The sequence below is a fragment of the Caretta caretta genome, chromosome 12, assembly GCF_965140235.1.
Source record: "Caretta caretta isolate rCarCar2 chromosome 12, rCarCar1.hap1, whole genome shotgun sequence".
NCBI classification, from domain to species: domain Eukaryota; kingdom Metazoa; phylum Chordata; order Testudines; family Cheloniidae; genus Caretta; species Caretta caretta.
Window position 1 is genome coordinate 4,986,925 of NC_134217.1, and position 18,097 is coordinate 5,005,021.

The 18,097-nt window shown below is 45.2% G+C and overlaps 1 protein-coding gene across 5 annotated transcripts in view; it reads left to right on the forward strand.

Annotated features, from left to right (window-relative positions):
* Window positions 1-18,097, forward strand: part of NUTF2 (nuclear transport factor 2) — a 51,865-nt gene that overhangs the window by 27,711 nt on the left and 6,057 nt on the right. For 4 of the 5 annotated variants that reach the window (XM_048817168.2, XM_048817170.2, XM_048817167.1 and 1 more), the window contains exons 3-4: window positions 6,048-6,119; window positions 13,831-13,929. In XM_048817168.2, the coding sequence (XP_048673125.1) occupies window positions 6,048-6,119; window positions 13,831-13,929 (171 nt within the window). The remainder of the gene's footprint in view (window positions 1-6,047; window positions 6,120-13,830; window positions 13,930-18,097) is intronic. The other variant, XM_048817165.1, reaches the window with a different exon arrangement.

The window sequence follows — 18,097 nt, forward strand, 5'->3', positions numbered from 1 at the left end:
ACAGAGTGGAGCCATGTCGGAGGTCTAGCAACTCTCTACTCTTTGCCTTCTGTGACTCCCTTTGCCTATAGGCTGGTGCCAGGGAAGCTCCCTGTGAACCAAGTGGTGAACAGTGGCATAGGGATTAAATTGTTGTACCTCACATCCAGGCTTTCCATTCCCACTGTGAGCTTTCCTCTTCATGGGTGCATAGGAAGCAGGCTTAGACTTGGCAATCAGATGGAGCTTGGTAAGTCCCAGCTGTGCCTAGTAGCTGTAGCATGTAGTTCTCAGACTTCATGTTGTATTTCTCTTCAGAGCACAAGAATTTAAAATTTTACTCCTGACTTGTTCCAAATTATTTTGTGGGGGTCCCCAAATTAAACCCCTCTGGAGCTGTCCAGCTCCCATCTCCACCATAGCCACTCCTCAGCCAAAGCTTTTGTGGGGTAGAGAAAACTACTGAAGTAACAAAGGCAGCGCGGCTAGGACGTGTACACTCTGGTGCTCCCCCTTCAACTGTGCATTGGTGGAAGCCCCTTCACCCAGCAAGAGGACCCAGGTAGCAGCTTCCTCCTGCAAGCAGGCTAGAGTGGCTGTTTCAGAGCAGGCCCAATGGAGGAAGTGGTGCCCTCAAAGCCCTACCAGTGCCACCTCCATGAGCAGTGTCTGCCCCATGCCCTTCACAATGCAGGTATCAGCAAGCATGATGGATGCCCCGGCTCCTGTGTCCCCTGTATAGCAGCGTCACAGAAGATGCCTCTATTTTTCCAAAGGATGCATGAGAGTTCAGCAGTCTGTCTGAGCTACCTCTGCTTCTTGCTCTGCTCCTCTGGCCCCTGCTCCAGCTACCATATCCACTATCTGCAGGGACCCCCTACCACAACTTCTCCTGTAATGACCCAGACAGGGGTAAGTCGGCCTTCTATTTATGTTCACAGACAGTGTCCACAAGGGACCCTTAGGCAGAGCTTTTTCAGCAGTTGCATCTTCCTTATGGATCCCTACAGAACTTGGGCCCTTAATCACCAAACATTTACGCTTGGTCCTTTTAACATGTGCAAGGACAGCCAGAATCTTCAGTAGCCAATAGTTTGTCTTCCTGAGATCTCCTGAACTGGGCTCAGCACTTAAAGGATTGCTTAACAGCTTCTCCACCAGCTCTATACAGCCAGGGCACGCACTGCTATGACAAGTCCTTCTCATGTGTCCTCTGACAAAAGAAGAACCAAGCCCAAATACCTCTTTCTCAGGAAATACCCAGAGCCCTCAGACCATGCCAAAAAAGCCAAACTGTTTCCTTTCTCCAGAAATGAAGCAAAAACCGGAAAGGCATCTGAGTCAGTCTGCCCTGTGACCGCTAAAGCAACAGGCATTTAAAAAAAGTAACTGAGGCTTTGGTCATACAGGAACCAAAATGAAGGAGATGGTATTCTGAATCATCTGAGCTCTAAGCTGACTCTCAAAGGCCATCAGGAATCTGTATCTAGAAACGGACTTCATTTTACTTTTAGTCTGCTCGAGTTCTGGTTCGCATACAACAGAGTCACTCAGCTCATTTTTGTGTGTGTGTGTGTGTGTTCAAAAATTCAGTGAAGTTTTTTTTGTTTTGTTTTGTTTTTAAAGCGTGTGCTATAGACTTTAAGGCCAGAAGAGACCATCATGGGAAAGAATTCTCTGTAGTAACTCAGAGCCCTCCCCATCTAGTGTCCCATCACCAGCCATTGGAGATACTTGCTGCTAGCAGTCACATATTGGCAACCTGCCGTTGTAGGCAGTTTTATCATATTTATCCCTTCCATAAACTTATCAAGCTCAGTCTTGAAGCCAGTTAGGTTTTTTGCCCCCACTGTTCTCCTTGGAAGGCTGTTCCAGAACTTTGCTCCTCTGATTATTAGAAACCTTTGTCTAATTTCAAGTCTAAACTATAGTAACTTGATGGGGGCATGGGATAATGGATGTACAGGTCATCCCTTGAAGCACTCAACAGGCGATCGCTTCATCACCTGGACAATTGAGTGGCTAGTGTGGTGTTGGCCATATTTTGAAAGAACAATAAAAAATGGTCTTGTTTGAGCATAAGCCCTCTGAGGCCAGTGTGAGCTGCTTGGTCCTGACTGAATTAGTCCTAAGTGGCAGCTCAACAAGGTACAGGGCATGTTTTAAGTACCACGGATATTGCCAATCTTGGTTATATGAAAGCAGTTTGTTATAGTGATTATAACACTCAAGTGAAAGGACAAGTGTTTCACTAACTTAAATATGAACCACTAGAATAAACAGCTTGGAAGCAACAAGGTGATGTACTGTGCAAAGTACAGCAGGTCAGATAAAATCATTATCTTGAAAAATATTACATCTGTTTTTTATTTACATTTACTAAAGTTACTTTCTTCTCATTTTAGTCTTAAACAATTGAAGTAGCTACTCTGTACTCGTTTCTGTATAATTTGACTTTTTACATGGAGTTTTGTTAGGTTTCACACTTAATGTGCATCAGCATCAAAAAAGACCACCCCAGACCCTCTTTCTCATCTTTTGTTTTGAGAACACCACAAACTAGAACACACAATTGACAAGGTAATAGCTGGTGCTGTGCTTGTAAGGAGTACCGTCTTCTGATGTACTGAACAGTCATAAATCAGAAAGATTGAAATGCTGCTCCACCAGAGTTTGCAGTGACTGGGTGTCTCCTGGATGAAGTGTTTGAAGAGGAGACTGAGGTTTTAGAAACTGAACAAATAGAATCATAGAAATGTGAGGCTGAAAGGGACATTGAGACAACATCAAATCCAACTCCCTGCACTGAGGTAGGACCAAGTAAACACAGACCATCTCTAACAGGTGTTTGTCCAACCTGTTCTTAAAAACCTCCAGGTATGGGGATTCCAAAACCTTCCTTGGAAGCCTATTCCAGAGCTCAACTACCCTTACAGGTAGAAAAATTTTCCTCATATCTAACCTAAATCTCCCTTGCTGCAAATTAAGCCCATTACTTCTTATCCTACCTCCAGTGAAGATGGAGAACAATTGATCAGTCCTCTTTATAACAGCTCTTAACATATGTGATGACTGTTGTCAGGTCTTCCTCCCCCCCCCCCCCCCCCGCCCAAAAGACTAAACAGACCCAGTTTTTTTAACCTTTCCTCATAGTTCTGGTCGCCTTTTATCATTTTTGTTGCTCTCCTCTGGACTCTGTCCAGTTTATCCACATCTTTCCTAAAGTGTGGTGCTCAGAACTGGACACACTATTGCAGCTAACGCCCCACCAGTGCTGAGTAGAGTAGGGCAGTTACCTCCCATGTCTTACATATGACACTCCTGGTAATACAGCCCAGAATATTAGCCTTTTTTGCAATTGCATCACATTGTTGACTATATTCAATTTGTTCTCCACTATCATCCCCAGATCCTCTTCAGATGGAGTCATATAATGTTTACAAGGAACTTCTTGTGTATTATGATTATTGATCAGGCACAAGTTGTTTACTTGTATGACAAGCATTGATATCTCTGCGCATTCGCCTGAGTATTTGACTTCAGCCACTAGTGATTGTCAAAAAGTGTGCTTGGGTATAAGTGCCATATGACTAGTCTTATGACAGCCAATATGGCTAAGATGAGGAAATCTTTTGCCAGTAACATGGCTGATCCGCACATATGCTAAATTTACTGTCCGGAAACTTTGAAGGAGAGAATATCAGATCATACTGACTATGCACTTTTTGTCATACCGCCTGAAGTAAGGTGGAGTACTTCTTCAAAGTGGCCAGTTAATGAAAATCTGCTGACAGTATAAACAGGATGTTGAGTCTCTGCCAGAAGGTGACAAATACTGGTGTGAAGAGGGGTGCTGAGGCGTTGCTTTAGATGTGGATGTCAATAGCAATAGCCCTCAGTTCTATAGCGAGGAATTCATGTTCAATTGCTGAAATTGTTGAAGTCTGGAAGACTGAATAAATTTACTGACTAAAATTGTGGTGCATGTTCTGAAAGCATTATGATCATGCGTAAATGCCATGTCACTTTGTAAAATATGATTGATCCCTGCATGTGCCAGGTTCCACTCACACCAGAGCAATCGGCACTTAATGGGTTTCTGCTGACAGTAACTGCTGTAGCAGGCTACTGTTGTCTTTATTTCAGCAAGTTACTTTCTCCAGTGAAATACTGAAAAATGTAGCAGCTGTTCAGAGATGGAAATCTCAAGTAAAGAGCCTGGCTGAAAACAAAGAAAGAAGACATTGAAAGAAGAGTTGCAACTCTTAACAGCTCCCGTTTCTTCTACTGGTGTTGAATAACCTGTTTTCATCACTCAGCTTAGTGCAATCAGATATTTGCTGGAGAACAGATAGGTCTTCAAAGCTGACTTTCCTTATTTCCTTATTGAGCATTTAAATTCTGAAAGCCTTAAAAGCACCCTCAGTCAGTTTGAATAATGGGACTCTCAGGTAACTAAATTAAGATTTTGGACCATGGATTGTAATTTTGTTTAAATTGTTGCATTATGAAATTAATGATAAAACTTTGTGTGTTCACAGAAAGCTTTTACAAATTTGAACTTCATTTTGAAATGCTAAACAACTTTTCTGTTTTAAAATTGCAAGCTTTTTGTAGACATGCTGATTTTGTACCATTATGGATTTATAAGACGTTTTGAATAAATACAGTTTTAATGTTCTTTTGCCTATACCAGTTTTTTGTGGTCTTCAGATAAGAAATCCTACCATTAATGACCCTGAAAACTGCTTTAAAAACTGCACTTATAGTTCAGTTGATTCTAAACATAAACATTGCAATAGTGCAAAATTTCCAATTAGGTTGTGGCTTTGTAAAGCTCAGTGAAATCAAGAATTTAAAAAAGAAAAAAGAGATGATGTGATTTTAATGCTCCATGCTTCAGAGAATCCAGCTTCTTGGGCTGTGTCTACACTACTACTTATATTGGTGTAACTTATGTCACTCGGGTGTGAATAAGCCACCCTCCGAGTGACGTAAATTACACTGACCTAAGCACTGATGTGGACAGTGCTCTGTTGGAGGAAGAGTGTCTCCTGCCGAAACAGCTACCGTCGCTCATTGGGGGTGGATTAAGTAAGTCGACGGGAGAGTTCTCTCCTTTTGGTTTAGAGCGGCTATGCTACGGAGCTCACAGCAGCTCAGCTGCACCACAGTAAGCTCTTAGTGTAGCCATAGCCTTGGTTTGACAGGAGACTGTTCTGACTGCATCCTCTGAAACTAACTTCTAGTGGCCATTTGTTCTGGTGCTCATGGGAAGCAGCTTTAGTGGACCACAGATAGGGCAGGCTTCTTGCCTCTTACAGTCTAGAAGGGCTCAGAGATGGAAGCTGTCTGAATCACTTGAAAACCAGACTGGATGAAGTATTAGAATGGTTCTCTAGAAAGTTTTTTGCCTTTCCTGAAATGAACTGGGGGCCCTGATAGGGCATGTCTATTTCTAATCTCTAAGTTTCTGTAAGTAATTGTACCAGATTTGTTAGCATAAATTCTTCATGCTCTCCATCTGTTCTGGGTGTGTCTGATGTCCTTTACTTCTCTTCCTGTCCTCCTGTAGTTTCCAGAAAAAACACCACCTGCTCTGACACAATTGAAGCAGCTTTTTGACCGATATATTCTGATTATGAAGTGTCGTCATTACCCAATCCCACAGACCACCAGGAAAAACCAGTTACTACTTGTATTGCTCCGTCTGCATTTGTTTTTTCCCCTCTCCCTTTAGGTAACTAATTTCCTTACCTTGTACCCTTGGCAGCCAGTAGTAAGTGACTCCTACCCTTATTAACAGTACTGGCAATCCATTGAGCTAGTTACAGAAGGCAGTGCACGTGTGTAATTGACATTACAGAATTAATTGCTCTGTAGAGAACCATGCAAACAGTTACATGCCTCACTTTTCCTAGGGAAGCTGAGTGTAGCCAGTTTGAGCTCTGATAAATCTGTGTGCATGCACAGCATTGGTAAGTCTTCCCTTGCTGGTGTTATTGAAGAGAAATCGTTTATTTACTTTCCCAAGCAGGCTGTGACCAAATTTGTTTTGACTGTTTCAGATTGATGCATCATGCCTTACCTGGGAAGGGCAGCAATGCCAGGGCAAAACAGCTATAGTTGAAAAACTCTCCGTAAGTCTATGCAATGTTTTTTTCTAAATGAAATGTCTTGGGAAACAGCTCTAAAGATCTAAATTGTTTTGCTTCTTACATCGAAGATAAAATTTTCAAACGTGTCTAAATCACATGTTCAGCAGTGACTGAGAGCCTAAACTTTGAAAATGGGTCTTAGGCTCCAGAGTGACTTAGGAGCTTTAGAACATGTTCCCTAGCCCTCTGTGTAGGGAAACCTTTCCACTTCTGAGCTACTTAGTAAGACAGGTTTGAGTTTTTCTTCTATCACAGGATTCTCTCTCATTGGGCTGTTTGGGGTACTCACCTCACTGAATGTATTCTTTTCTTGGCTCTTCCTCTGAGACAAGTTATTAGAAAACACACAGTGCAGTCCACTAGTTGAGACCCACAGCACTGACATATTCGCTTCTTGGGCTGGCTGGGACATTATTAATGGGATAAAATTCTGCTAGTTCTGTAGCTGTTGCTTATTTAGAGGTGATGATGCAGTATTCAAATATTGCTTTTATGGGACTTGGATTTCCAGTGTCCATTGCAACTCACAACTCTAGAGACACTCTGCTGTCCCCTGGGGACACTGCTTGCTTCCAGTGAATCAAGGGCCTGCAGGGATGCAGAATCAATGTTAAACAACCACGTTCAGCATGAAAGCTGGTGCTGCTGACAACAGGTAACGTGTAATTCTCTTGTCAAGTGAAAACCAAGTTCCCTAAAAGAAGAGGAGTACTTGTGGCACCTTAGAGTCTAACAAATTTATTTGAGCATAAATAAGCTTTCCTGAGCTACAGCTCACTTCATCGGATGCAACTAGTTCCTGATCAAGCATTCTTACAACTACAATACCCACCTGCTGAAGTGACAAAACAAATTGACAGAGCCAGAAGAGTACCCAGAAGTCACCTACTACAGGACAGGCCCAACAAAGATAATAACAGAACGCCACTAGCCATCACCTTCAGCCCCCAACTAAAACCTCTCCAACGCATCATCAAGGATCTACAACCGATCCTGAAGGAAGACCCATCACTCTCACAAATCTTGAGAGACAGGCCAGTCCTTGCCTACAGACAGCCCCCCAACCTGAAGCAAATACTCACCAGCAGCCACACACCACACAACAGAACCACTAACCCAGGAACCTATCCTTGCAACAAAGCCCGTTGCCAACTGTGTCCACATATCTATTCAGGGGACACCATCATAGGGCCTAATCACATCAGCCACACTATCAGAGGCTCGTTCACCTGCACATCTACCCATGTGATATATGCCATCATGTGCCAGCAATGCCCCTCTGCCATGTACATTGGTCAAACTGGACAGTCTCTATGTAAAAGAATAAATGGACACAAATCAGATGTCAAAAATTATAACATTCATAAACCAGTCAGAGAACACTTCAATCTCTCTGGTCACTCGATTTCAGACCTAGAGGTCGCAAATATTAGAACAAAAAGACTTCAAAAACAGACTCCAACGAAAGACTGCTGAATTGGAATTAATTTGCAAACTGGATACAAATAACTTAGGCTTGAATAGAGACTGGGAATGGGTGTGTCATTACACAAAGTAAAACTATTTATTTCCCCATGTTTATTCCCCCCCGCCGCTCTCCTGCTGGTAATAGCTCATCTTAAGTGATCACTCTCCTTACAGTAAGAAAAGGAGTACTAGTGGCACCTTAGAGACTAACCAATTTATTTGAGCATAAGCTTTCGTGAGCTACAGCTCACTTCATCGGATGAAGTGAGCTGTAGCTCATGAAAGCTTATGCTCTAATAAATTGGTTAGTCTCTAAGGTGCCACTAGTACTCCTTTTCTTTTTAACTAGTTCCCTAGTTCATCTCCAAAGTCTGCAGACAGTCTCCCAGTTTTGTCAATTTGTGGAGTTCATTTTCTCCAGAAAATAGTGCTTTGAAACTCTAAAAGTCCCAGTTTCTTATTGCAGAGAATGGGCTGTTTAATTCTCCCCAAAATCTCTTAATTTCTGTTTTGCAATTTGCAGTTAACTTAGCACATACAAGGCCTATAAGTGCAGACTCCAATTCCTCTAGAGATTGTGCTGCAGAGTCCTGCTATTGTGGGAATCCAGTTTCCACGGTATGCATCCGATGAAGTGAGCTGTAGCTCACGGAAGCTCATGCTCAAATAAATTGGTTAGTCTCTAAGGTGCCACAAGTACTCCTTTTCTTTTTGCGAACTCTCCAGAAGACTCTGCAACCTGATCCTTTAGAAAGGAAGATGTTTCTTCATGAAATAGTCTTTGGTTGCTGACCTTCTACAATGGAGTTGGGAGCACATCTGAAGGATGTACTTGAATGTACAGGAAATAGTGTTTATAGTATGGAGATATACTTATATCACAGAACTGGAAGGGACCTTGAAAGGTGTCACTGTGTGTGGGGGAGCCCGGGCCCTGCACCCCTCTTCCTGGGATTCACTGTTACTCTCAGCCAGCCAGTAAAACAGAAGGGTTATTGGACAATAGGAACACAGTCTAAAACAGAACTTGTGGGTACAACCAGGACCCCTCAGTCAAGTCCTTCTGGGGGGCAGGGAACTTAGACCCCAGCCCTGGGGTTCCCTGCATGCCACCACCCAGCATAAAACTGAAACCCTCTCCAGTCCCTCCTCCTCTGGGCTTTGTCTGTCGTCCCCCCTCCTCCCCCCCCCCCCCCCGCCCGCCAGTAGGTCACCTGATTCCTTTGTTCTCCAACCCTTTAGCTCTCACCTTGCAGGGGGGAAGGGCCAGGCCATCAGTTGCCAGGACACAGGGTGTTGGCCATTCTCTGTGTCCAGACCCCTGCACACACCTGCCCTCTAGGGCTCTGCAACGATCATACACCCTTATCCCACCACCTAGATACTTAAGAACTGCCTAGGGGAAACTGATTTCAGAGTAGCAGCTCTGTTAGTCTGTATTTGCAAAAAGAAAAGGAGTACTTGTGGCACCTTAAAGACTAACCAATTTATTTGAGCATAAGCTTTCATGAGCTACAGCTCACTGCATCCAATGAAATGAGCTGTAGCTCACAAAAGCTTATGCTCAAATAAATTGGTTAGTCTCTAAGGTGCCACAAGTACTCCTTTTTATAGGGGGAAACTGAGGCACCCCCACAATATTCAGAGAAAACATTAAGAACAGTCCCACTTCATCACAAAAAGTCATAGAGTCCAGTCCCCCTGCCTCCACAGCAGGACCAAGTACCATCCCTGACAGATTTTTGCCCCAGATCCCAAATGGCCCCCTCAAGGATTGAACTCACAACCCTGGGTTTAGCAGGCCAATGCTCAAACCACTGAGCTATCCCTCCTCCACAATAGGGAAAGCGAAGGCAGCCCAGTTTCAAGCTTTAGGAGTTCCTGCATTAAAAATCCCTTCTCCCAAAGAGCTTATCTGAACAGGACCTAGCATTTGTCTGCATCCATGGGAATCCAAGCTTGTTAGACTGATTCTGTTCTGAACAGCGGAAGTTTGAGGAGGTTTTCCAATGTCTGGGATTTGGGTGGGTTTTTTGTTTGTTTGTTTTTGGTTTTTTTTTGCTGTGGGTTGCTCTAGAAGAGCTAGTCTCTTCAAAAACAAGGTGAACTTCAGCAGGTATCAGCTGACCATTCCACCTCCAGCCGAAATCTCTCATCTTAGATGGCTTTGCTGTATGATAGCTCAACAGACCATTGGACCCTCAGCAGTGTTTTTTATAGACATGATATTTTTCAAAGTGTGGCTCTGGAGTTCTCTCTTGGATTCGTGAGGCTGGGGACCGACTGGCTAAGCAGCAGTTCTGCAAAAAAGGACCTGGGGATTACAGTGGATGAGAAGCTGGATATGAGTCAGCAGTGTGCCCATGTTGCCAAGATGGCTAACAACGTATTGGACTGCATTAGTAGGAGCATTGCCAGCAGATCTAGGGAAGTGATTATTCCCCTCTATTCAGCACTGGTGAGGCCACCCCTGGAATATTGCATGCAGTTTTGGGCCCCCCGCGAAAGGATGTGGACAAATTGGAGAGAGTCCAGTGGAGGGCAACGAAAATTTTCAGAGGTTGGGGCACGTGTCTTACGAGGAGAGGCTGAGGGAACTGGGCTTGTTCAGTCTGCAGAAGAAAAGAGTGAGGGGGAATTTGATAGCAGCCTTCAACTACCTGAAGGGGGGTTCCTAAGAGGATGGAGCTCAGCTGTTCTCAGTGGTGGCAGATGACAGAACAAGGGAGCAATGGTCTCAAGTTGCAGTGGGGGGCGTCTAGGCTGGATATTAGGAAACACTCTTTCACTAGGAGGGTGGTGAAGCACTGGAATGGTTTACCTAGGGAGGTGGTGGAATCTCCATCCTTAGAGGTTTTTAAGGCCCGGCTTGACAAAAGGCTGGCTGGGATGCTTTAGTTGGTGTTGGTCCTGCTTTGAGCAGGGGGTTGGACTACATGACCTCCCGAGGTCTCTTCCAACCCTAATCTTCTATGATTCTGTGAATGTGACCATGCTGATGAGTGTTGTTCAAACACTAAATCTCAATCTGGGAAGTATTCATGTCAGTTCTATCCTATACTATTTGGACTCTCCAATTCAAAACAAAACTGCCTCTGGGTATCTGGTGTTCCCTTGTCCCTGACTGGAAAGGAAAGGCACTATGGCTCCCCAGGTAGGAGCAGGAAGACCAGTCTAGGCGGCATCCCCAGGCCAGCTGAAAAGTTAGGCCAGACAAGTGACCGTGATCACCAGACACTCAGACAACTGGCGTTTAAAACCTGGGCCCGTTGACTGACCTTTCTTGCATATGGAAATGTAGAGACACCACCTGCCTCGGGTTTCTTGTGAGCATCATTGCAGGGGAGTTTCCCTGCCTGATCCAGAGGGCGAAGTTGGGCTCTGGCTTCTCGAGGAAGAGCTCAGTGAATCAGAGGCTCAGTGATTTAACCTTTCCCCCCGCCCCCCGCCACAGCATTTAGCAGGCGGGTTACGGAAAGTGGTGCTGATCTGAGATTTCAACAGCTGTGAGCGCAGATTCTTCAGCTGATTCCCCTGGACCCAGCCTAAAACAATATAGGCAGTGTCCACCAAAAATCACTGGGCTGTGTCCCTCAAGAGTTTAATTCCCAGAACTGGAATGGTGGCACACCAGGATATGTGGAGTTAAAGTTCCTTTTACGTGCCCTTTATGCGAAGGCTAGCAGTATGGGAAAAAACACGAGTGGGGGAGACTCAGGAAATGTTGAGTTAAGATGGCATGTCCCACACAGCACTGAAAAGCTTGTTTGTGCAGGAGATGGAGGTTTCTTCAGGGCCAAAGGGCCAGTGCAAGAATGTGAAACAAACTCCCACAGGAACTAAGCACATATAGTTCTCTCCCACTGCTTAATGCACTGCTGGAAGGCACTCGGATACTCTGATGATGAGGGCAGGATAAAATTGTATATAGAGTCGAAACATATCCCCAAACAGCCTTAACTCTGTGCCATGTGAATATCTCTCTCGGACCTGGGAACAGACCAGTACCCTATTTCTCCCTAACCAAACCTGCTACTTTCTCTTTGCCCTACTCAGCTCCAAATCAGCTCTGCTATTCATACAAGCCAGCAGACCCTCACTGTACTTCAGGGAGCACTTGCTGCTGGTTGGCAGAGTCTGAGGGACATGCCAGGTACTGTGATTTCCCTAGAAGGACTCACTAGGGAAGGGGATGGTTAAGGCTGTTTCTGTGCAAAGTGTCACTGTAATTCCTTATCCTGGTTTTCCAGCATTTTGAGTTTGGGGAATTAAACTCCTGTGTTCTGAAAGGGCCTGAGGAGTGCAGGATAGTGCTGAGCACTTTCACTCCATGTTCAGTTTCTTTTGTGAATGCTCCCATTAGCCCTGCAGAGCCAACACAGCTGAGAGGGACCTGGCCTGTATTTCTTGTGCATCAACTGAATTGTTTACTTAGTTCCAATCAGTTACACTTGTGCAAATCCACGAACGGCAACAGGGTAGCACAGGTGTCATTAGAACCTAACTTTGTCTTCAAAATTTTTATTATTAATTGTGATTCTCTTTTATTCGTAGCCCCTAGAGGCACCTCCCAGGATCAGGGCCCTAGTGGCAGACACACACACAATGAGAGGCCGTGCCTGCTACAAATAGTTTGCAATTTAAATACTTGTGCTAAAAAGACAACAGCACATATAAGGGGAGCAGCAATCAAAATAAACTAAGATGGCATCTTACAGTGAAACCCCTTCAATCCACCTCCTGCAAATTTTCTTAGCAGCCACTGGGTCTGTTGGGTCAGGTGAGGAGCTATGGGACATTGCAAAGCAAGCAGGTTTCTGTTAAAATCTCAGAGATTCAGCCTGGGGAAATGTATCAGAAAGTGAGGCTCAGAGGAAAATGGGCAAGGGGATTTGAATCAATGTCCTGGTCTAGCCTAACCCTTGGTTAGGTTAGCACTTGGTGTCAGGCAGACACATTATCGCCAATATGACAAAAATCTGCTCTCTAGAGTCTCTGCCACACGTTGGGTGCACAAATTCACTGCCACCAACACTGGCTTTTGTTGTCCTGCTACTAAATGCTGCTTTTTGTTGTGCCCTCAGAGATGTTCTGTGTATGATGCTGAACTTAATAAATCTGCTGTATTAGCTATAGGTAGACTATTCCCTTCTACAAACCAACAATATAATTGTCATGCCCAACTTTTCTCTCAAATCTAGTGCTCATCAGCTGTTCACATGTGAGGTGCTTACTGAACCAGACTATATTAAAGAAAGCACCAGTTTCCAAAGTATAAGGGAAGCATTTCCTTGCATGTAGAAACAGAGAAGTTCCCCCTACAGGTACATTTGATTAAACTTGACATTTCTGAGCCCTCTGCTGGCAGCCACTATACTAATGAGAAAGCAAAAGTTTGTGGTCTTTACTGGCAGGGCTCTGGGTATTGAATCTCAAATTGCATGCCACCTGCCTCAGTGATATTAGCACAGCTTTTGTTTCAAATTCAGCTCTTACGAGTATGAAAGTTCATATTGAACAGAGCTTCACCTCATTTATAAAGCAACCATAAGGCGCTGTCTAGTTAGATTAAGAAAAAAGGTGAGTGCTTTTTAAGCACTCCTTAGCAGCTGACGGAGACAGAGTTCAACACCTTTAAAAATGGGTTAGCTGATTGTGGTCAACCTAGCTGAATGTAGCTTGGTAGTATTCAGTGGCCGTCATATCCATGTGTCTGAAATAACTCAGGAGGGACAAATAAAAGGAGTGAAGGTGCTAGAAAGTGGAATGCAGAAAGGGAAGAGAATGGGGACTCTGAGATGAGAACCTACAATAACATAATTAATTATGAGTGCCTCTCTGGTGAAGATTTCTTGCAGCCTTTCGCAGGGCTGGAGGGAACAACCAGGTTGTCACTCCAGAGAGACCAGGTTCTTTTCATTAAAAGGGTAGCTGCTAAATCTGACTTCCACTTTGAGATGGGGCTTATGGAGTATTTGTTTATCTGCAAAATTAATTTTGTTCTTTAGTAGAGAGTCTTCAGAAAAACACAGGTACTCAGTTGCTGACCACCTGCATCTTTCTAGGGCACTGAGAATGTAAACTTATGTCTATTTTCAAACTAGTTCAGCTTCTTATGCCACTGCACTTAACTGATTTTCCTACATGAAATGTGTATTGTATAGTAAATTCTAAGGAGGGGAACACTTCCTATCTGCTCACCCTGTTCTTTTCCTTCTCATTGTAGAGCCTTCCTTTTCAAAAAATACAGCACAGCATCACATCACAAGACCATCAGCCCACGCCTGACAGTTGTATACTCAGTATGGTTGTGGGACAACTTAAGGTAAACTCTCCTTTCCATTACAGGGAAATAAATGCTAATGTCCTAATGTTTTCTTCAGGATACTTAATCATCTGATGTTTATAAAGCAGCTTATGTATCTTGGAGGCACCTATTAATGCCTACACTGGTGTGTCATGCTTCTGGTGTAGAACATTTCCAAGAGAAACTGCTCGCCACGCTAGATTAAAAGCCCTTTGTAAAACCTCTGCACCTCAGCAATGTCATGGGAAGCATCACTTCTTTGGTTTGGCTTTTAGATGTACTGTTGTTCTCATTCATACTGAGGTCATGGCTGCAGTAAAGGTCTTAACTCAGTGGTTCTCAAGCTAGTTACCATTGTGGACCACATATGCGGCCCACGATGTGTTATGTGGGCCGCATCCAATACCGTGGGTTGAGAACCACTGTCTTAACTGATGCAGTTTCTGTTTAATGGCAGCTTGGTTCATAATTCTTCAGGAAGGTGTAAATTTGGTTTCCTTGTTCATACAGTTTAGCAGTGCAGGCTGTGATGCCTCCATCTGCCCTCTGGTACAGCTGCTCCATGGAAGAGCAAGGACAGACTAGTAGTTCTTCATATTAGTTGACAGTCCTTGTAATGGAGCCTTGCTATTCCATTTCTGTGCAGGCACTTGGGTTAAGGTTAGTCAGCCGCAGTATGGGAAGAGTAGGGCTGACTGATAGGGCACTTGGGTCAAATGCCCAGGGATTGCATCTGCAATCCTGTTCTGCCTCTTTGTGGCCAAAACTGATTCAGGAATGGTGATACTGTCTGAGTGAGCTCATGCCATCAAGCATTGAAGAGGTCCCTTCTCTGGAAGCTACTCCAGTTCTAAGTTCTCTCTAAGCCGCGTGGCCACGTGGCAGGCTATAAAGGGCCGTGCAGCAGAGGCCTGGAGAGGAGAGAGGTAGGGGGTGGGTGGGGTCTGGGGAGGGGAGCAAGGTGAGGAGTGCAGGGCTGCCACCAGCCGCTCGCTCACCTCTGCCAGCGGGAAGAGGATGACCCCTCCCCCGGAGCTCTGTGGGCTGCCAGCAGGGAGACGGGGGGGGGGGGGGGAGTCCTTTGGCCCCAGCCCCAGGGCAGCGTGCCAGCACCCCAAACTCCTCATCACCAGCCCCACCCTAGAGCCCATGTCCCCAGCTGGAGCCGTCACACCTCCCTGCACCCCAACCCTCTGAAACTCGCCCTGAGCCCCCTCCCACACCCTGAATCCATCACCCCCAGCCAGAGCCCACACCCCAACCCTTTGCCCTAGAGCCCTGAGCCCCCTCCCACACTCCAAAACCCTCCCCTCCCCAGTAATTTTACGTGCACCAATATGGAGGTGATTTGTCACACATCACCTCCATATTGGTGCACGTAACAATATTCATTCCACACATGAGTGGGAAAAATTAGAGCGAACACTGCTCCAGATTATTTTTACCCACATGGCTTCAGTTTGCCCTGAACACACAATGTATACATTGTCACCTCTGCTGTGCTGTTGAACTAAATCAACCTCATTTTGGTCCTCCACCTCTCTGGGGGAAGAGCTGTGCTTCCAAAGTCCTGAAGACAGTAGATTGAGAGGATTTGTTGGGCTTGTTCTTTAGAATAAGAGCTGCCTTGTCCTTGAGGCCACAAAGTTCCTTAAAGAAACTAGCCAAAGCCAATGGCATTAACACTCAGTGAGGCATGCCAGAAACATGCTGGGTCCTGTGAGAGTGCATGGTGCCACGACAGGATCCCCAGCCCATCCAGCTTTGTGGCTAGCATGCTCCAGTTTCCTTCACAGAATACTGTCAATGTTTACTCCTTCAGACTCTGTAAACAGCGTGTTCTTGTCATCAAACCTCCAGCAGAATCTGGGATGGACTAAAGTGTCAGGCTGGATCTGAGTTATTTAAATCCCCTTGAGCCCCCAAAGGAGCTGATCTGCCCCACCTGCTCTAGTTGGGTAGTGGGGAAGAGCAGCTCTTGGCCTCACACCACCTGCTTCTGGACATTATTGAAACCTAAAACTACAGGTCTTCCTCTTTTAGTGAAGACCAAGAATTACCCTATAATTGGAACCCAGGTAGAAAATGCCAGCAACAACTACATTGTACCATCACAAATTATCCTTTGCGTTTCCCTCTATGTCCCCCTGTCTGTCCTATTCCCACCATGCCCCCTCTTCTCCCTCCCCCCAAGCTGTGGCTCATCAGTGAAAATTCTCAGTGATGTAAAAGTATTGATTATTTTCAAGGGTGTGCTTTTCACTATGTTCTCCAGGTAGCCTAGGCCTTTGCTTCTGCAACTGCCCAGGCAGTCTCGTTCAGAACCGCTTCCCTCTCATGTGGGGCTAGGAATGGGGGTGGGAGGCGAACATGGAGCTGACCTCAGAAGTTCAGCTCTCTGACTTCCCAAGCCTTGGTGGCTGCACTGTTCTACCGGCAGCCCAGCTGGCCAGCCTATACTTCTGGCTCCCTAGCTGCAAGCTGGACTCCAGCTCTGGTCCATTAGCCTCTGCAGCTTGGTTCCATGGAACAGTGCTGCGAGCATGCAGTATGTACAATGAACTTAACCCCAGTGAGGAAAACTGCAGAGCAAGATGTCAGGCACCTGGCTGCAGCAAATAACTATTTCATGGCAAAAATGCTTAATTCCATGTCTCTCTTTCGGGGCAGGGGGAGGTGGTGGTGAAGGGGGAATACTAAGTTTAACAGTCTCAGAATCTTAGCATGGGGCCCTGGTTTAGGTGCCTGTGGGCCCTTCATATCTGAGACACTTTCAGGTACTCTGCCATCTCGGGCAGATGAAGCTGCAGTAGTTACACCACTCATGCTTTCAAGGTTATCTTCGTCACCATAAAGGGTAGGATTTTTTTTTAAATGGATCACGATTCTGCAGCAAGGGATGTATTTGGGGGTAAATCCTTGGGTTCTGCCCTTAATCTCCTTAAGGAATAGGCTCTGTAAACTGTTAGGTTTCTGGTTGTGCAGTAGGATGGACCCCAACATGGACAATCATAGAAGCATAGAATATCAGGGTTGGAAGGGATCTCAGGAGGTCATCTAGTCCAACCCCCTGCTCAAAGCAGGACCAATCCCCAACTAAATCATCCCATCCAGGGCTTTGTCAAGCCTGAACTTAAAAATATCTAAGGAAGGAGATTCCACCACCTCCCTAGGTAACGCATTCCAGTGTTTCACCACCCTCCTAGTGAAAAAGTTTTTCCTAATATCCAACCTAAACCTCCCCCATTGCAACTTGAGACCATTACTCCTTGTTCTGTCATCAGCTACCACTGACAACAGTCTAGATCCATCCTCTTTGGAACCCCCTTTCAGGTAGTTGAAAGCAGCTATCGAATCCCCCCTCATTCTTCTCTTCCGCAGACTAAACAATCCCAGTTCCCTCAGCCTCTCTTCGTAAGTCATGTGTTCCAGTCCCCTAATCATTTTTGTTGCCCTCCGCTGGACGCTTTCCAATTTTTCCACATCCTTCTTGTTGTGTGGGGCCCAAAACTGGACACAGTATTCCAGATGAGGCCTCACCAATGTCGAATAGAGGGGAGGGATCACGTCCCTCGATCTGCTGGCAATGCCCCTATGTATACATCCCAAAATGCCATTGGCCTTCTTGGCAACAAGGGCACGCTGTTGACTCATATCCAGCTTCTCGTCCACTGTAACCCCTAGGTCCTTTTCTGCAGAGCTGCTGCCGAGCCATTCACTCCCTAGTCTGTAGCGGTGCATGGGGCTCTTCCGTCCTAAGTGCAGGACTCTGCACTTGTCCTTGTTGAACCTCATCAGATTTCTTTTGGCCCAATCCTCTAATTTGTCTAGGGCCCTCTGTATCCTATCCCTACTATGTTTCAGAGTAACAGCCGTGTTAGTCTGTATTCGCAAAAAGAAAAGGAGTATTTGTGGCACCTTAGAGACGAACCAATTTATTTGAGCATAAGCTTTCGTGAGCTACAGCTCACTTCTTACTGGATTCTTGGATTCTTACTGTATCTGAGCAGAAACAGTACAACAGTCACGCTTTCATTGGCAAAAAACTTCTTAAACAGTATTAAACTAGCCTCCCAAAACTCATCTTGGGGGTAGTGGTAGTAAAATCCCCCCCCCCTTTTTTTTTTTTTTTGAAATAATAATCACAATGATCAGGATGAGAAAGCAGATTTTGTAGCTGGGCTAG